A 20,344-nucleotide genomic window follows, 5' to 3' on the forward strand; every position below is an offset into this window, starting at 1 on the left:
CATCGGAAACATGAAACTAGAAATGAAAGTAGAATTGTGTCGTTGCGATGACACCCATGTAGTCGTGACGCTATTTATTAACTTTGACAACAAGAAATTACTGATTATCCAGCTTCGTTGAACAAAGTTAAGTCAAGGGAGAATCATCAGGACAGTCAAACGTAGTGACTGTTTGGGGCCTAATGGTAAAAAACAACCTCCTTAAACCCATGAAGAGCCTACAGTACATCGACAGTACTCCACACTATGACATATCACCCAAAAACTCAGGATCGCTACTGAACCTCCTCTCATTAACACATAGCGTTTGATTTCTTTTTAGTTGTTGCATCCACTGAGGAGAGAAAGAAACAAAAAAATGAACCTATACAACTTCCTCTACAGCACAGAGCCATGTCATATGCAGAAGTTCTTGTTGCAATTGTTGGGTGTATCAGGGATGGACAAGAAAGTTGTCTCCTGGTGCAAAAAAACAAACAAACAAAAAAAACCCGTCTTCTCATCAATGCATTTAAAACCAAAGATAAGGTGGTGGATTTTTTGAGGCCCAGGAGGTCTGCTGCCTGTAACCATCCACAGGGAGTGGGAAGAGGCGGTTCACAAACTGGACACAAAAAAAGGTCAGAGCCGTCTGGGTTTCCTCAGGAAGCTACAGTCATTTAACATCATATTTATCTATGTCTTTGTCTGTAATTCCTCCACTCTATATGTGATGAAACTACTGGACACCACATATCCCGCAGGATAAATGAAGTATCTGTCTAGCCGGACCTACAATGCAGGTAACATGACCCAAGAAATAGTTGCACAATATATTGTCTGTGGATTTGCTGAGCTGGACTTACGTAAGAGTAGCACAATGACAACACAGTGCCAATGAATATAATACTACCACAGAGGTAAGCTGACAATGTTTAGTGGTGAACTGAACCGGGCTTATATCCAGGGGAGAGTGGGAGTGGCTGATTGTTGGCAGGTGTCTTGATTGGAGATGGCTGATGCTGTGAAGGTGAGCAGGCAAGTAGTTAACTCAGAAAAACAAGACAAGACACACACCCACAAAAAGGGAAGAGAAAACTATCTGTCTGTCTGTCTGTCGGCAGTCACTGGAGAGAGAAACTATGAAATATAATTATCTTAATCGTGTCTCTTTTTATAGCAGTAATGGTTGTTTTGGTTCATTCGGCGCAGTGGCCCGGGCCCCCGACCCCTGGTTACATTAGTGTGACGGGAAAGCTGACATCAGACGTTAGGAATTCCTCTGTGCGCTCTGCAGGCTGCAGCCGATTGGTGGACGGGGGCCGGACTTCAGGGAGGAGACAAAGCCGCCCGCATACATCCATGATGATGATATTCAGCAGCAGCAGCAGCAGAGGCAGAAGCAGACGGAGTCTGGGAAAGGAGCGCCGAGCACGGAGAACTTCCTCGAGGATTAACCGCGGTTAAAAGTTTATTTGTGTTTGTTTTATGAGGTCAGATTTCGTCAGGAGAATGTCTCCTCTAGTTCTTCTGGTGGTTCTGCTCGGAGCGTGTTCTGCCTCGGCTCCAGCAAAGAATGGTAAGAAAACTTTCTACTGAACTCAGTGGTTTGTGTCTTTATATAATAATGATCTTTTTATTTAATGGATGTCACTGCACAGTGTTGATATGTAAGAGAAAACACATCAGTTTTCACATTAGTTGAGACATTTTAAGCTTTTTTGCCAACTTCTCTTTGGTTTTTCTTAAATATGATGATTATTGTCTCTTAGTAAATATACAAGAATATTATTAATTCACTGTTATATCTCTTATTAAGTATGTTCCATTTATTTATAGACAAGTGTATTCAAATAATGGAAAATTACCCATTACAACAAGATGATGTCATCAAGTGTCTGCTTTTCTCTGCTTGGCGTCCAAACTCCAAAAATGTTGAGTGTTAAATACAAAACAGAAGAGAAATAAACTGTGAAAGAGAATTAGTATTTTAACATTCATTTAGTTTTTCGTGGATATCTTAGGAATTTGTTCACACAGAAACAGTCACACAAAAACGTAGTGATTAGACCTCGTTATGGTTCTGCCAAATGTCATGAAAGCATAAAATCGGTGGGAGGCATTTTTACATCCACGAGGTGAGGCTGAGCTTTGACACCTTTCAATGGTTGTACGTCATATTTTGTCACATCCCAAAGATAATAACACGGAAAACTGCACATATTGACCTTTAGAACCTGTAAATGATTTATTTCTACTTCGGGATCATAACATAATAGATATTCCTCATACCTGTATCTTTTGTAATCCTTACACATTTATTTCCGCCTTCCAGGAACATTAGATCCAAAAACCTTTATCTATCATGATCCTTTAGCCACCGATGAACCGTTTGACCCGGATTCAATCATTGGCCTGGATTCAGGAGAAGATGGAATCAACAGATCTATAAATGCCAGACCACGTAACGTCACACATGTCCGTAAAGGACTGTCCGAGGAGGCGCTGCTGTTCCTAACCGGCCCCGTGTCCACCATCCTCATACCGTCCTTCTACACGCTCGTGTGCTGCATCAGCGTGCCCATTAACATCTGCGCGGTGCTGGCCTTCACTCGGGGGATCCGGCCCAAGAAGGCGGCGGCGATCTACATGCTGAACCTGGCCTTTGCCGACCTCCTCTTCGCCGTGCTGCTCCCGTTCAAGATCTCCTACCACTTCGAAGGCAACGACTGGAGGTTCGGGGAGCTCATGTGCAACGTGGTCACCGGCGCCTTCTACTGGAACATGTACTGCTCCGTCCTCCTCATAGCCTCCATCAGCCTGGACCGGCTTCTCGCCGTGGTTTACCCCATCGACTCCCTGGGCTGGAGGACGCCGAGGAACGCCGTCATAGTCTGCGTGGCCATGTGGGTCCTGTCTTTCGCCGGCTCCGTGCCCCTGGTCATCTCCAACCAGACTTTCTATCTCAAAGAGTTGAACATCACCACCTGCCACGACGTTCAGAGCTCGCAAAACTTGGCCTGGCTCAAGGCGTACTTCGTCACCCTGTGCTGCGTCCTCTTCTTCCTGCCTCTGGTCATCACAGTGGTCTCGTACTCCCGGGTCATCTGGACTCTGAGCAGCGTCCCCAAGGGAGTCCCGAAAAGCTCGCGCCGCAGAACGAGGGCGATGGTGATGACTTTCACCGTGCTGGTGATATTCGTGCTGTGTTTCATGCCCACGAACTGCGTCCTGCTAGCCCACTACCTGCAGTTTAACAAGGCCGCGGAGAAGAGCCAGGAGGACCCCGACGGCTCCTACGCACTCTACCTGGTGTTTCTGTGCGTGGGGAGCCTCAACTGCCTCCTGGACCCGCTCCTCTACTACTTCGGGTCGTCCCAGTGCCAGAGACAGCTGTCCAACATGCTGACATGCAGGAAGATCACAGAGAGGGGCAGCATCACCAGCTCGTCCTCCGACTCATGCAGATCCAGCTCCAGGACTATTCTGAAATCCTGCCGCACGGACGCCTCCAACCTAAACAGCTCGGTCGCAAAAATGGACTCTTACCAGGAAAGCCTCAGCAGCCAGTACAAGAAGCTACTGGTCTGATGAACCCGCATGAATCTGTGATTTTTAAAAGCTATGAAACTATATAAAATATGTCATGGGGTTCAAGTAAATGCAAACACAGAGCACTTGGCTAACAGCTGTAGAGATAGAGGGTTGTAAATGGAGGGTGAAGTGAACCCATTATGTGAACGGAAACACATCTTGGTTTCACAGTGATGAATGTACAGTGACAGACGTGCCATGAGTGACGTAAACCCAAACGAAAGGAAGGAAGGATATGGATAAGAATGTGCTTCCATTGAAATGCTTCTATGTGTAGCAGATATTGCATTTAAATGAAGGAAACTGCTCACTTTTTCTGTATTTTATTTCAAATGTACATATATTTGCTGATATTTCTGTATCACCTGTGTAAAGCTGTTTATCGAGTTTTTTTTTAATGTATTACTTTTTAAAAAAACGTTTTTTTATTGCTGCTTTTTGCCTTTGACTTTCACCGTAGTTATTATTATTATTTTTTTAAAGCTAAACATGAAAAAAAAAATGTAAAAAGTCCCCCCCCCGTGGTTTGTCCCATGCTGCTCCCTGCTGGTGGGAAGTGTGCATTACTCTATTAAAGCTGTCTGTTCCACCACAGCCCAGGTGTCTTGTTGTTGTTGTTTATTTCTCCCCAGCAGGTGGCGCTGCATTACTGTGAAGAAAAAGTACACACCACCTTCCTCTTGTCTTTGTTACCATTTCCTGTGTCTCTTTTGTACAACCAACATGAAACTAAACAAAGATCTTTAGTTGCTGCTGCAGGTTTTCATGCAGGGTTTTCATGCACACTTTATTTATTTAATGGGTCAACCAGTCCTCCCTCGCATGTCTCAGATCGGTCCAGAATGCAGCAGATTATCTCTTAATAGGAACATAACATATATATTAAAAGAGAGAACATAAGCACCCTTTATTTTATACTTTGTCTCCACTGCAGCTGTTTTGTTTTTGTAAAAATTGCTATATAAATAAAGTTGAGTTGAGCTACTGTTAGTGAGCTTATTAATCGCACATAAGAACCAGATGTTGATGAGAATACTGTAAAGAAGAGGACGTGTTGCTCGCGTACAAAGCTAAAACAAGAAAAGGTCTGTCCATGCCCACCTGCTGCGTGTGTGAAAATATGAAAATAGTCCAGAGGTTGGTGGTTTTATTTGTCTGAGAAACACAACAGACTGCCGCATGTCTGACAAGTTCACGATTAAAAATAGTCCGACAGCTGTCGGTTCTATTTTTTTCTGAGAGACTTTTGATTCTGGTTGATCGGCTGGTTGTGGTCAGGTCAGCACAAGCTCTTAGTGAGTCACCGTGTAATTCCAATGATGTAGACAGTGGAAAAAAGCAGCATGTATCATCACGCCGGCATGAGTTTACATGAAATTGTTTTAAAATAGGAGGTGGAAGATAACGATGAGTTCACTTATCTCAGTGAATGATTGTAGGCGTCATCTCGCCGTTCGACAGTCATGTCCCAGGGCTGTTTAGTAAGCGGCTCGTCTACTTTCTGAACACACACCCAGACATAAAAAGTGCACAGTTCTGCATTGAGGTTATTCTGCACTCAGTTTATTTAAAACAGACTTCACTGTCCAGGCTGCAGGACACAGACCTTCAGCTCTTATATAACAGATGTGAACAGATAATGGAACTAAAATTCTCCCCATTCCAGTTAAAACAGCAGGTTTTGTGTTTTCAGGCTGTTGCTGATTGTCTTTACTGTGTTGCATCCTAATGTATCTTTTCAACTTGCAATAACATGCAACTATAGAAAGAGTTAGCAAGTCAAGTAACTGCGTGAGGCTCAACATAAATGAGACTGACACTCAGCTATAAAAAGGTGACCACAAGTTTTTTTTTTTTTTTTTACATTTTGTCGTTGTGATGAGTCATTGTGTAGGTTGTACCACTGAAAATTAAGATACATAAGATAAAAAGACAGAAATGCTTCTTTAACTATGTTGCACGGAATCTCGTCTTATTTGGTGCAACATCCGTGGGTTATTTTGCCAGACAGTGGTGTTTCCGTGGCTCCAATTTTATTTCTTTGCACGGAAGCAACACACAGACATGGTTTTTGAGAAGACAACCAATAACAGGTAATATCCTGACAAAGCAGCTGGTCTTTATTTGAGTTGCAATTTCTGCTCTTGTACTGGCAGCAGCATGGACCGTATGTGTAGGCCTTCACTCGGCTATCATGGTAAAAACACACGGAAACTAAAAAGTATGCCCACTGAAATAAATAACACTCATCATTCTCACACGTGTGGTACTTCTGTTGTTCCCCTGACCTCAAAAAATAAGAAAAATAGATATTTTATTTAAAAAGAAAGAAAGAAAGAAAGAAAGAAAGAAAGAAAAAGGCCACACCGTTTCGACACAATTAGTATCCGGAGATGGTCGATCAACACTAAACTGTGATAAATTTAAACTTTAGGAAGTGGTGTGCATCGTTCTAATCATCTGATGGCATGGACATTACCACACATTATGTGAGTAAGCTCATGTTCGATCTTTCTCCTCGCCTCCGCCGATATCGATAGTATCGATGCCAAGGCAGGCATCGATACCAGCGTGCTGAGATCGATACTTTTGCTACAGTTTGTCGTCCATAGGTCCAGCAAATTGCTGGTGACGGAGTTCATGTGAGCGCAGCTTCTCTCCGGCAGGAGTTCGCGACAGGAGCTTCTCCATCCTCACCTGTAGCGAAAGGTGCATATGGACAGAGTTTGATACTCAAATCCTAGCATCACAGCAGTATCGCACAGCTGACAGTGATGCTGTTATTGAAATGCGTCGGTATTCGGAAGAGAAGACAACTACACGGGATACAGACTCACTTCTGTGGTGGAAAATGAATGAGCCAACACTTCCCTCTCTGTGCAGTTTTTGTGTTTATTATCACATTGTTGCTTTTGTTTACTTATTTGCTCAACTGAGTGCTGCTACTGAATTTATTTTCCATTGCTGTTCTGTGATTGACATTGTTATATTTATACTTTTGTTACATTCTTTCTTTTTGTTATTTTGCACTAATTACTGTTCTTCTAAAACAAACCGGTGCGACTTTGTCAACAATGCAAACCATTGTGAGTTATGGTAATTCAAAAACTGCAGAGAGAAAACTTTAACAGGTCGCTGAGATCAACGCGGTTCTGAAGAGCTAAAAAGGATCAGAACAAGGTGCTCATGAATACTCGTAAGTTCAGGTAATTCAGACACACACGATATCAGCCTGTCTATTTTGCCCTTCGTGCTGGGCTACAGACATAATCAGTGCGTTTACATGCCAGCGCAGCGGTCGTGGAGCATGTGCACACGCATTATCCGAGGAAAACTCCATTCAATGGCATTATCTGTGCGTCTCAATCGGATAATGACAACTCCAGAGTAATTAATCGGAGTAACGTGTTTACATGCACTTAAGTTCTCCTGTTATAGTCCGATAAAGGCAATAATTCGTTTTTTTTTCACGTGCATGTAAACGCACTGACTGTCTCAACTGACGGCTTCAACAACTGTATGTAATAAGAGGGAGATTATTGTTATTGTTGAATTGTGTAAATTTTGAACTGTTAAACTGTTTAATACTGTAATTTGTTAAGAATAATAATAATAAAAAAAATATGTGTCTTGTATTTTATCATAATCAACTAATTAAAAGCAAAATTACGAAATTATTCAGCGATCATGAAGTTTCAAGAAAGGTATCGGATCGATACCAAACTTCCCAGTATCGCCCAACCCTATCGGTCGGACTGTGCGCTCACCCCCTCATCTCTGCCAACACAAGATCTATTGAGGCTCGGTAGAACGGGCGGTGTCACCTGACTCTGTGACATCACGCAGGTATGAAAGACAGCAGCCCGTAGGTGGGAACGGCAGTTGAGACCGAGACGCTCGCGGGACAACGCCCGCACCGCGGACATATTATCTTTTCTCATCTTACTTTTTAACCTCGTTTTGCCATCATGACTCCGTCGACACGGTGGTTTCAGCTGTGTTTGAGTTTGTGCTGCGTGCTGGCGTCCCTGGCGCAGAATGGTAACGTAACCACCTTCTTGTTTTCTTGTTTCAGCCATTTGTTGCCTTGATTAACTAAACATTAAAACTTAAATAATAACGATAATAATAGTTACGCACCGAATCTGCTCTGTTGGTTTGAATTTTATAAATTGTGTTTGTTTACGCGAATCAGAATTACAAACAAAATGTATTTTAACAAAAAATGGTCATTATGTAAAACAACAAAAAAAAAAAAAACAAAAAAAAAAACATGACTCATCTACAAATGGGCCAAACGGGTGCTCACACCTGACGGGAAGTGCCTGGCAGGTTGTTTGTTACATATTATATATAAACCTTTCTACTTCTGCTTCCCATCTATATAAACATAGATCCCGATTATAATAGAGGCTACACCGGTGAAGAATCCACCAAGGGAGTGTGGGTCTACCCCCCGGCCAAAGAGGTCCTGAGCAGCCGCCTCACCACCGTCTTCCTGCCCATCGTCTATATCTTCGTGTTCGCGGTGGGTCTTCCCGCCAACGCTCTGGCCATCTGGGTGTTCCTCTTCAGATCCAAGAAAAGGCACCCGTCCTCCATCTACATGGCCAACCTGGCCATGGCCGACCTGCTGTTTGTCATCTGGGTGCCCCTGAAGATAGCGTACCACTTCAACGGCAACAACTGGATCTACGGAGACGCACTGTGCAAAGTCCTCGTGGCCTTCTTCTACGCCAACATGTACTGCTCCGCGGCGTTTGTCGCGTGCATAAGCTTCCAGCGGTACTGGGCCGTGGTGCACCCGCTGTCCCAGGCGCAGAAGGACAGCTGCGCGGCCACATCCGTCTGCGTCGCGATCTGGGTGCTGGTCTGGCTCCTCACCATCCCTCTTTACCTGTACGACCAAGACGTGTACGTCTTGAACCTCGACGTCCACACCTGCCACGACGTCACCAGGACCAGCCAGAAGGGCGTAGCCGCGGGCTACTTCCTCACCATGGGCCTGCTGGGGTTCGTCGTCCCCACCGTCGTGTGCGTCGTGTCCTACGTCCTCATGCTGAGGACCCTCCGGAACAACATGGGCGACACCAGCATCGCCCAGAAGCGGCGGAAGGCCGTGGTCCTGGTCATCACCGTCCTCGTCATGTTCCTGCTGTGCTTCACCCCCAGCAACATCATGCTGCTGGTGCACTACAGCCTCCTGTTGGCCGGCGCCGAGGACAACCTGTACGGGTTCTACATCACCACGCTGTGCTTGGCCAGCCTCAACAGCTGCATCGACCCGTTCGTTTACTACTTCATCTCCGAGGACTTCAGGGAGCAGGTGAAGAACACGTTCCTGTGCCGGAGCGAGAGGACGGTGGAGAGGATGAGGGTCTCCTTCAGCGCCCTCAAGTTCTCCAAGAAGAGCAACTCGTATAAGTCCGAGTCCGGCAACACGCAGAGCACCGATTGTTAGCGCATCCCCAGTTTTTAGGCTTTTTTTTCGGCATACACTTGAAGACATTTAGTTGTGTTTTCTGTTTTTGTAAGTACTGTACATACACTTTGTTTTAACTCTTTATTTAAACGTTAAGTTCTGTTTTTATCCCCTTTTTTTTCCCCTCACGCCGTCATTTTAGTCTGGCAGCTTTTTAATGTGACCCACGAATGAAGGGGGGAGATTTTCATATTCATTTGTGTTTTTTAAAAATGCTCCTGTTTCTGAGAAAGCCTCCCTGTCACCGGCTCTAGGCAGCGTTTCCATAGAACAAAAGTTCAGAGGAAGCTGTTCAACCAGTTTTTTTTTTTTGTTTCGTTTTAGTTTTTTCTTTTTCTTGTGAGGCTACAGTCAACATCACAAGCCCAGAGCAAATGCACCTCACTATTAGTCACGGTACAGCAAGAGTTTAAGTGGGTCGGCCATCTTAGAAATGTATTATTAGAGTAACTAAATAAGAAATAATAACTCGTACGTCACCTTGGTTGGTACAGATGTGTTGTTTTTTTGTGTGTGTCTCTTTCCACAGCTGCGTTGTGCAGCTGGAAAGGTCAAGCTAAACTCTTCCTTATTTCCACAGCAACAAGCACATTTACTTTTTTATCGTCTGATCAGTGTTGTGCTGGTCTGTCCTGTGCCAACTTTGACCGACTTGAACTGACCTCATGTCCACGTGTAAATACTCACATATGTTTTTATTATTAAAAATGACCTGAAAGTGACAAAAGGTTTGGCAAATAATGTTTTTTTTTTAATTTTTTAAAATTTTTTGGTGGATTTTTCAAAGCAGAAACTGTTTGAATGTGCAGGATTGGGTTTTAATTTGAGGTACTTGTAACGTGAGGTGGGAGGTTAAGTTATATAACCATAACAAATGCAGAGAGAAAGCGGTGAGATTGGAAAGATATTCAAACAGAGAGACGTTATTTCAACACATCGACATAAAAAAATGGAGGATTAGTTTTTCTTTCTTTTTATTGAGCAACAGTAATACATTACATCGTTTCAGATACAGGAGACACAACGCTCATATTTTTTTATTTTAACCCCTCAATCCCAAGAACATGTTGGACACCGATCCAGTAAGAATAGATAATTGAAAGTAATGCAAAAATAAATAAGAACAATAAGAAATGATACATCCATATATATATATACACACACATGTACCTATATACGCACACACATACACACGCATATACATACAAACATAAAAATACAAATGCAAGATGGCTGCTATGAGATAATTAAGTGGGCACAGTTTTAAGTTTACCTAAACGCATCAGCATCGGATCCCAGACAGAGAAGAATTTTGTCCCTGGACGCCCTGAGAGTTTATTTTATTTTCTCTAATTGTATGAATTGTGTCAGGTCGCTAAACCACAAAGACACTTTGGGTGGATTTTTTTTAATATTCTTCTACGTGCAAGCAGAGTCGTAAAAGCAATTATGTTTTTATAGCTTTTCCTCAATGTTGTATGTCTTCTATCTCTGGTACCAAATATGGCCATAGCTGCGTTGGGTTGAAGATTAATATTCAATGCTTCTGACAACGTTTTAAAGATGGTGGACAGATAGGTTGCCAGGGCTGGACATGACCAAAAACACATGTGTTAAATCAGCAGGAGTGTTAGGATATATTTTAGCCAGTCTCGCTTTGAAGGAGTCGATGCGATGTAGGATCTTGAATTGTGTAAATCTTAGCTTGACACAGGAAGAGGAAGCACTGTTGTTTATTCCAAGTAGAGCGCTCTCTCAAGTGTCCTCTTCCAAGTCCTCCCCCGACTCGTCCACCCAGTCTGCTCTGATTTCTTTAGAAGAGGTTATACAATCACTGATTCTGGAGACCAGTCTTTTAGAATTAAATGGAGATGGAAGATTAGTTTTTCAGAATATTTTTACTCCCGATACGAAGAAAGATTAAAGAAAGCACGAGGAAGTAGAAACTTTTGGACCTGGTATTCAAAAAAGTCGCCATCGAGTCCATCCCATAGTCTGAGCCCAGAACAGAAACACGTCCATGTTTAACACTTCTCTCTTTGCTGGTGAGAGATAAGTTCCTAGTTTTTGTCCACCTCCCCCAGAAGACTGTTGTTCCTAATTCTGTAAATTATTTCCATAATATCTGAGAATTATTTTAGGATCCATGTCCCCATGAATAATAGATTGGAAGCTTGTTTATTCTAAATGCTGATGATTGGATCTAATATTTGTTTTATACACATTCCCCCAGACCTCAGCACCACGTGACATATATGACGTCACAAGTGAAAACTATAATATTTGTGTGTGCACCAGATGACTTATTGTATGAATAAACCAGTTTGTTATCAATACGTTTCAACCACAGAACTCCAGTGACGCATTGAACAAAATCTGAAACATTATTAATAATATGTGTATTATTAAAGGTCTGTCTCCATGGAAACCCCTGAAAGAAATAAACCCTACCTGCCTGAGAGCAGACAGGTGGGCGTGGCCCGCGTGACCCATGACGCGCAGGAGGCCAGGTAGTCTCGGGGTGTGTCCTTCCTTCCTTCCTCCCTTACTTCCTCGTCTATGGAATGAGGAGGGCGTCGTGTCATCAGACGTTTCAAGAAGCCGCGGCGAGAGGACGCAGCGAAGGAGAAGTAAAGCGAAGGAGGAATAAAGGAGGAATAAAGCGAAGAAGACGGAACGACTAAGAAATGGATTCATCGAGGACACTGACGCTTTTTCTGCTGAGTATCTGCTGCGTTTGTGCCACAGCCCAAAAGTCAAGTGAGACACGAAGCTTTTTTCTTTGGTTGAATTTTAACATCTAGATTATGCGTTACTACTACACTTGTTGTTAAAGTTAAAGTAGTTTAAGCTGTTTTAAAGGGTTTAGGGTTCTTAAGAGTAGAGTTTAATGCTTCAGAGCTGGTGTTGTGTTCAGTTTCCATCACTACGGGAATTCAAGGTTCTTTAATAGCCCGCAGGCAAATTATTTTAATGTCGGAGAATGTAGGATTATGTAGCTTTACAGCGTTTAAATATATATTAGATCTTTTTCCACCGCGTTACATTAGCGTGTTAAGGGTTTTATTTTTTTTTTAAAGCTGAATTAGTTTAATTAAAAAATAACATTTTAATGATTTATATTTAATGTGAAAGGTTAAAAACATACTAATCTCCAGTCGAATAAAATATATTGAAATGAAATAAAATAAAATAAATTAAAATAATAGTAATAAAACAAACTGTCACTCTTTGAGGTGGAATAAACAACTGACTAGTTTAACATCCTCCTCCGTTCGACCTCAGCCCTAATCTGTGTTTGTTTCTTTGTTATTATTTTGTAAAGGCCGTGGGTTTATTGCGACGGTGAACGCTCAGAACGAGACCAATGTGAGTGAGGCCACGAAAAAGGCTCTGGAGAGCAGCCTCACCACCATCTTTTTCCCCTTCGTGTACATCGTGGTGTTCGCCGTGGGGCTCCCCGCCAACGGCATGGCCATCTGGGTGTTCCTGTTCCGGACCAAGAAGAAGCACCCGTCGTCCATCTACATGGCCAACCTGGCCCTGGCCGACCTGCTCTTCGTCATCTGGCTGCCGCTGAAGATCGCCTACCACGTGCACGGGAACAACTGGACGTACGGCGAGCCGCTCTGCAAGGTCCTCGTCAGCTTCTTCTACGGGAACATGTACTGCTCCATCCTGTTCATCACCTGCCTCAGCGTGCAGAGGTACTGGGTGGTGGCCCACCCCCTGTCCCACCAGAGGAAGAACAACAAGGTGGCCATCGGCGTCTGCGTAGCCATCTGGGCTTTCATCTGGTTCAGCACCACTCCCCTGTACCTGTACGACCACACGGTGAAGCTGACAAAGCCCGACATCACCACCTGCCACGACGTCAACATCATACGCGACCTGCGCAATCCGCTCGCCTCGGTCCGGCTCCCGTTCTACTACTTCACCTTCATGGGCGCCATCGCGTTCTTCATCCCTTGCGTGATGATCGTCGTGGCCTACGTCCTGTTGCTCCGGGCTCTGGGGAACTCCATGGAGGACAGCACGGCGTCCAAGAACCGGCGGAAGGCCGTGGTGCTCATCGTCACCGTCCTGGTGACGTTCCTCGTCTGCTTCATCCCCAGCAACATCATGCTGCTGCTGCACTACTCGCTGCTCAAGGACGGCGTGGAGAACAACGGCTACGCCTTCTACACGTCCACGCTGTGTCTGGCCAGCCTCAACAGCTGCCTGGACCCCTTCATCTACTACTTCGTGTCCGAGGACTTCAGGGACCACGTGAAGAACACGTTCCTGTGCAGGAGCAGCCGGACGGTGGAGAGGATGCGGGTCTCCTTCAGCTCCATGAAGTACTCCAAGAAGAGCAAGACGTACCTGTCGGAGTCCGGCAACACGCAGAGCAGCACCTGTTGATGCGCCGGAAAGAGGAAAGAGACGCGTACGTGACGCGATGTCGTAGTGGAACTGTGACGCAGCCGGGGGTTTCCTAACGGACTTCATTAGTCAGACTCAGGAACTTAAAATGTGAAGACGAGAGCGGACGTGTACATGGCTTCAGTTTGAACAAGATGTGAAACCTGATAATATGACGTAATATCTGCACATAAGCAAAAAGGTCACAGTTTCATCACAGTAAACGGGATCGTTCCATAAAGAGTAACTTATCAGAGGACATTTTCAAACTACTTCAACAACAGCGCGGCTCATACGAGGGGCATTTACATGCGAGTGGATAATGCATTTTCCCTTTTGCAGTGAAGCTGTAACTCTTATCAATCGTCTCCACCCTAAAACCAAAGCCCGTCCTCTTCTTTTCTTTTGTTGACAATTATTTACCAATGTTCTGGCAGCAGCAACATTAACACCCGGAGGTAAACGGCTCATGGTTCATGTCAATAAAAGCAAAGTCTGAGCACGGAAAACATCCCTGTGCACAGAAACTAGAACCTGCTTCCAAACTTTTGGCCTGAGATATAAATATATATAAAATGTGTGTTTGTGTGTGAATGCAGAGAAAAAAAAAATAGCTTTTTCTCCAAGATTGTGACTGACTTTAAAGCCACTATTATATATCATGAGCTCGCTTTTAATGTGTGTTTTAATATTTGTCTTTTTTTAATTTTATTTTAATTTTAATTTTTATCTGGTATGTTTCAACCTCTCGTGCCAAAGCGTGTGTTGTTTTTGTTCTGTTTTTGTTTTGTAAAGAATAGAGGAGGAAAAGAGGAGTGGACGTTGTTACATAGTTTCCTAAATAAATGATAAAACAATAGGATTACGTATCTGTGAAACTTCTTTACGGGGGCGTTGCGCAACCCCGTTTGACGAGTGAAACGCTGTGAAGGATCTGGGTTAGGAATTCCTGGAATGTGCCGTGATGAAATCCGGAGTCTCACAGTGAACGAGCCAGTTTTTTTTTTTTTTTTTTTAATTTGTGTTTTATTTGTTTATTGTAAACACAGGTGTTAATGTTTGACTCTGTGGCTCAGTCATCGTGTTTTATGGAGGAGAAAACTGGGACGAGGAATGTAGACGGACGGAGACAGAGACGAGGAGGAGGAGGAGGAGGAGGAGGAGGAGGAGGAGGAGGAGGAGGTCGCAGACGGGATGAGGCATGTTTTTTGTGAGCTTCAGCTTCTACAGAGGTGATGCTTCCTCTTTTCCTTTCACAGCCCGGTTTCTTTTTCAGACCTTCGGCAGAGGCCGTGTTCTCTCTAACATGTAGTCACCTGAAAGGCTGGAAAAGAAGTAGGTGAGTTGCTTTGTGTGGAGCAATAATAACCCCCCCCCCCCCCCCCCCCCCCCCACACACACACACACACACACATCCTGTGTGTCTGTGGGTCGTAGTTGAGCGCTGGGCGGGTTTTAGGAGGTAAATCATTGCTGCGCTGCCGTGGAGTGTCACCTTACCTTTTGTCCCGGCCCCAGAGCCACTCCCAGGCTGTGTTACATCAACACAACTCCTCTCAGTCTTCGCTGGGTATGAATGGAACAAAAGAAACAACAGCCAAGGACGAGCTTCTTGTTTTTTTAATTTTCCCAGGGTGCAGAGTATAACTTGCGGCCAGTTATTTAATGGTATTAGTGGGAGGGACAGTTTAAAGAAGGACGGTCATTAATGAGCCGCTTAATGCTTTTCTTCTTTAAAACAAATTAAATGTAATTAGTGATCGCTTGTTGTCAGATTCGTAGAGAGAGAGAGAGAGAGATCAGCTGACTGGTGACTCTTTATTTAGAGGTGAGAGTCGTATTAGAAACGAGTTTGTGCACGTCCCACAGAAACCACACGCCGTTTGGCTCCAACCAGAAGAGAACAATGTGCTGTATGTGCATACTGATCCGTCACAACATTATGACCACCTTCCTGGTATTGTGCTGTAGTGATTTCCTCAGTCAAATTCCAACTGGTATCAACGATACTTATGTGATACTTGGTGCAAATACACTCTAAAAAGCATTTGTTTCCATGAAAAACCTCACAGAAAGTAAACCACATGAAAAGGAGCTGGAATCAACATTAGGAAACTCCCCCAAACCCTCCAACTTTACCTTCAAACGTAATGATGATCGTAAACTGATGAAATAATTAGATAAATGTGGGTTCAGTTCAGTTTTATTTATGCACTGAAGTAGTGAATAATATTTTAACTAGCGATTGGTCAAAGTTTATCACAGCGTCATAAAAAATACAAGACGTCAGAGTCGTCTATTTATTTATTTATTTTAAGCTCAGAAGTATATTGAGGTAATGGCCTCATTTACTGTTTATTGGCTCCGTGGAAAACGAGGCCACGGACACATGTGAGATACGCTTTATATCCATCATGCTCTCAGCCAGAAGGTGCACACTTCTAAATGGAGTTTAAATAAAAGTTCCTGCAGGCTGTGTGTGCTGTTGTGCAAACATGGCGGTTTGTGTTGCATATGTGTTTCTGTATTTGTGTTCTTGTGCACTTGTAAGCTGTAAGACCTCTGGGGGCGACCACAAAAGGGCCACGCATGGTCCTTCCTCCTGCACAACGGTAGAGTTAAAAGAGTTGTGTGGTGAGGCCGCCCAGTGCACATCAGACAACACACACTCACCACACACGAGAATAAAGTCGACTTAATGCTCCATTATTCAGATTTGTCTCAACAAAGACCTGCGCACAGTTAGAAGGGCCCGAAGGCAGCTTCTCAAATAAGTAGGACCTGTCACAGCAGCCGGTTTCCCTGTTAACCACAAACATGCTAAACCGGTTCTGACTGCGACATGTCGGGTGAACAGCAACAAACACAGGAGTCACAAAGTGCTCTTTGGTCTGTTGTTCGTTGGCAGTTCTGTGTGTCGCACTGGGAAAGGTGCGTGTGTTTTTTTCCAGGAAACTTCAGTTTGTGTTTCATTTCCAGGGCTTACTGGATTTACTTTATTCGGTGTGTGGTTTAGGGGGAGTATAGGGACACCTGCTGGTTGATTCATTGAAGTTTATTTAACATCATCCTGCAAAAATAAAGTGGTCGGTGCAACAGAACTGAGTTTAAGATTCTGACTCTCGTGATTTTATAATTGTTATAGAAAGAACAAAAAGAAGTGTACAGCTAGTGTCTAATAATCTGCATTTGTAAGGTTTGGAAGTCAACTTCCATGTGGGTTCAATTCGTTCGCCCTGGAAGTCTTGCAACTTGCACGTGTTAAAGAAGAAACCACTAGTTGCGTTGCATGACGGAAACATGTAGCGCAACACTCCACATGTGCTACAAATTTACAAAAGGGTACAAGGGTCACCCATGACAAAAAAATAAAAAAATACCGCAGGTTTTTCATCATGCACTTTGAGAAAAAAGTTGAAACTTCTGCTTTGGAGGGTTGTGGAGGGTTGTGTTGCATGTTTCCGTTGCATGTTTCCGTCATGCAACGTTGAGGCTTTCTTCTTGTGCACATGCAAGTTGCAAGACTTCTGCGGCGAACGCAGATGACACATGCTCTTCACTTCTGCAGCCTTACAACAATCTACTCTACAACTTAACTTTAATTCATGCAGTTATTTTTTAATGCTACCTGCTCTTCTTTTGTGTGTGTTCGGTGGAAGAATGACACACACTGGTTCATTTGTTCGATCTGCTGAAGTTTAATTAACATTATGTGTGTAAAAATAATGTAAATCAGTTTTATCTTCCTTTAGGTGCAAGGAATCTGACTTTTTAGGTTTAGGTGTTTGCTCACGGCTTTAATTGTTATAAAAAGTAAAATTAGTAGCAATATATTTTGCAGAAAATAAAACTTTTCCAAATAATGCTTTTGAGTTTTGACAGTTAAAAACTTATAATGTGTAAATATTACATATATTGCGTGTTTCTGACGGCAACATTCACGGTTTCTTCTTGTGCACGTGTAAGTTGCAAGACTTCTGCAGCTTTACAACTATCAACTTTCCTTATCATGAAGATAATGTGTGTGTGCGTGTGTTAAATCTGTTCCTTTATTTAAAGGCCAACTTCTTCTTTTTTTTTTTGTCTTTGTGGGAGAAATTACATGTGCTGGTTCATTTCTGACGACATTTATGGGCCACGTTTATAGAAATCTAGCACACACCTCAATCAAGGAGGTAAAGGGTTCAAACCAGTGACCTTATGTCTTAAATCTGCATTTCTAAGCACTGCTGTTTAAAAAAGGATTCTGCAGAAATAAAGCGGCCCACATGATTTTGTTTTCGTGGTAAAACAATGACTGATCAGTTATTTGAGAAAATAAAACCGAACGCAGAAACGTCCCCAAAAACACCAAATGTGTGTTTGTTACGGTTAAAAGATTTTGCATTCTTATTTTGGGGGGGGAGGGATTTTTAATTAAGAACTCCTCCGGCCGACACCGTTTGTGTCTCAGAGAGGGGGCCGATAAGATTAGTATTGCGCCCACGCATCATACTGGGACGCAGCTAAAAGACGCCATTCATGCGTGTGAGCGGGAGGGGGGGGGGGGGGGTGCTGAGGAGCCAGAGAGGGAGCATGTACGTGCTAACGTGTGTGTAATCGTCCTGACAGATCACACCATCCACCGTCAGCGGAGGCTCAGAAAGAGTCTTTTTTTTTTTTGGAGAAAACAGAACAAATGTCGAGTGATTGGTTTGGTTTTTAGACATTTTATTAATTTATTTTTGTCCAAGGTGGCTCAAAACATGCTACACCTGACCTGAGGATGCCACGGAGACCAACAGCAATGCAGCAATACATTAAATGGAAAAAAAATCTCTTTGAATAAGAGATAAATATGCATAATATAAGAGTACAGGAGAATCTACGCTATCACTGAACGTACCAGACAGTGAGGAACTGGTTAGACTCATTAGATCCTAAACTGCAAAGATATTAATGTTAGAGATACCACAACAGGGTGAGTCTAAGGCACAATATCACAGAGAAAGGAGATGGAAAAGAGAGAAGAAGAGCAGAGAGGAGAAACAAGAGTGCTGGTACAAAAGAGGCAATTTGAGTAAAAGCGACGGAGTCAATAATGGATGAATTCGAGCTCTTTAGTCTTTTCTCCCTTTCATCTCCTCTGGCTCGCCGGCGACAGCGTGGCTGGACGGATTTGGCACGGTGTGCGTGCCCCCCAGCCAGTCCCAGTGGGAGAAGAAAGGGGCAAAGTTAGTGCCGGGTCGCTGGTGGTGAGCGTCGTGCTTGGGTGCGCCGCCCCAGAGGCCGAAGGGCACCAGGTTGTGCACGGCCCAGGGGAAGTCGTAGCCGCAGTGGTCCTCGGTGGACACGTACACGTTGAAGACCATGAAGCCCCACGTCGTGAGGCAGTGGCACTGCAGCAGGATGGGGTCCACCGTGGCCCAGAACCCCACGCTGAACAGCTCCCAGCCGGACAGGTACTGGGTGACCAGGCTGAAAGGCTGGTTGTACTGGTGGTGCACGGCGTGGAAGGTGCGGTACAGCCAGGGAACCCGGTGGTGGAGCAGGTGCCACAGGTAGTACTGGAAGTCGAAGACCACCATGCAGCCCAGGATGCCCAGAACGAAGCTCCAGAGAGTGGGCGCCTCCCGGGGCAGAGGGGTCGGCGGCCTCCACAGCCACTGGGCGACGGCGGCGGGGAAGATGTAAAGCAGGTGGTTGTAGACGGTGACGCTCAGCGTGGTCCAGATGTTGGGCCAGGTGACGGTTCTGTCGGGGTGCAGCCGGTAGCGGTTGATGCAGGGCCAGGTGGGCGCGAGCAGGTCAAGCACGGTGTAGAGACCGACCAGGAAGAAGTAGGTGGTGACGGAGAGGACGACGGGGAAGAGGGGGCTCCTCAGGAAGTCGTGGTGGTTCTGGTGGAGGTAGTCCCAAACAGGCTGCAGGACCAAGTCGTGGGACTGGCCCCCGGTCACGTTGTCTACATGCGACATCCAGGACAAAGCCTCAGTTCTGAGTAACCCGCCTTTGCTCATCCCTAACGTGGCGATTCGTTCAAAGAAGGCAGCCCAAGAGGATTACTCCCTAACAAGCCACGGATAAAGAGGCTCTAAATGAATGAAAAAGATCCAATCAGCGTCCTCGTATAGTTTAAGCAACAGCAAATTGTCTGGTGATGTCGTGCCAAATTGGACTGGTCGACTGTCTTAGCCTCTTATGTATGTTCAAGCCCCACCTCCGCCGCCCACCCACCCCCTGCATTTAAAAGAAGGCACTCTGTGAAGGCCCTTTTTCATGAGGCACAAGGACCGGAGCCAGGACTCAGGAGCCCGGGCCACAGCGGCTCTCATTTTTGACCCAAATCATGAAGCGGGAGCTTCCGCTTACTGGTGAATCTGACTTTAACACCGAAAAACAAGGGACTGTGTCTTTCAGCCGTTAGCGTTGACAATGAAAAATAAATATAAACTGTGATTATAATGCAGCGTGTTACATTTTCATTGCTGCGTGTTAATAATAATCATTCTGTTTATGTCTCAGTTTCTCTCTGTCTTAGATCTTTAGACACACAAACACACACTGAGTCCGACAGAGTAATTAATCACTGAAAACCTGTCAAATGAGACATGTTTTCAAAAGCACTTCCTGTCTGAGTCTGGATGGATGCTGGTTGGCTCAGTTTGACTTTATTGACAGGAAAAAAAAAGATGTCATTGTATGAAAACTGAACCAAAGCAGCCTCTGCTCTTGTTTCTATGGTGTGACACAGTAATTCTGACAGCGGCTATTTCTTAATAAATATCATGTGATGCCATGTGCTGTGCAGGGATTTTGTCCACTCTAAATACAGAAATCCAAAATGCGACATTTCCTTCTTGAGTTGCATTCATGCAGATTGCTACTGAAGGAGCTTAGAAAGGT

General features: G+C 44.3%; 4 protein-coding genes across 4 annotated transcripts; 3 read left to right on the forward strand and 1 right to left on the reverse strand.

The window, feature by feature from the left end:
• Positions 1–1,310: 1,310 nt before the first annotated feature.
• LOC124996384 (proteinase-activated receptor 1-like) lies at positions 1,311–4,167 on the forward strand. Its single transcript, XM_047569328.1, has 2 exons — positions 1,311–1,558; positions 2,315–4,167. Exons 1-2 carry the CDS (start codon positions 1,468–1,470, stop codon positions 3,568–3,570), a joined length of 1,347 nt encoding a protein of 448 aa, XP_047425284.1. The 5' UTR covers positions 1,311–1,467; the 3' UTR covers positions 3,571–4,167.
• A 2,326-nt stretch (positions 4,168–6,493) lies between these two features.
• Positions 6,494–9,777, forward strand: LOC124996386 (proteinase-activated receptor 2-like). Its single transcript, XM_047569330.1, has 2 exons — positions 6,494–7,614; positions 7,968–9,777. Exons 1-2 carry the CDS (start codon positions 7,542–7,544, stop codon positions 9,032–9,034), a joined length of 1,140 nt encoding a protein of 379 aa, XP_047425286.1. The 5' UTR covers positions 6,494–7,541; the 3' UTR covers positions 9,035–9,777.
• Positions 9,778–11,572: 1,795 nt separating this feature from the next.
• On the forward strand, positions 11,573–14,321 carry f2rl1.2 (coagulation factor II (thrombin) receptor-like 1, tandem duplicate 2). Its single transcript, XM_047569329.1, has 2 exons — positions 11,573–11,815; positions 12,381–14,321. The coding sequence occupies exons 1-2, from the start codon at positions 11,743–11,745 to the stop codon at positions 13,457–13,459; spliced, it is 1,152 nt and encodes a 383-aa protein (XP_047425285.1). The 5' UTR covers positions 11,573–11,742; the 3' UTR covers positions 13,460–14,321.
• A 3,827-nt stretch (positions 14,322–18,148) lies between these two features.
• On the reverse strand, positions 18,149–20,236 carry ch25hl2 (cholesterol 25-hydroxylase like 2). Its single transcript, XM_047570021.1, has one exon. The coding sequence runs from the start codon at positions 19,456–19,458 to the stop codon at positions 18,559–18,561; it is 900 nt and encodes a 299-aa protein (XP_047425977.1). The 5' UTR covers positions 19,459–20,236; the 3' UTR covers positions 18,149–18,558.
• Positions 20,237–20,344: the final 108 nt, after the last annotated feature.

The sequence above is a fragment of the Mugil cephalus genome, chromosome 19 (genome assembly GCF_022458985.1).
Source record: "Mugil cephalus isolate CIBA_MC_2020 chromosome 19, CIBA_Mcephalus_1.1, whole genome shotgun sequence".
Taxonomy (NCBI): domain Eukaryota; kingdom Metazoa; phylum Chordata; class Actinopteri; order Mugiliformes; family Mugilidae; genus Mugil; species Mugil cephalus.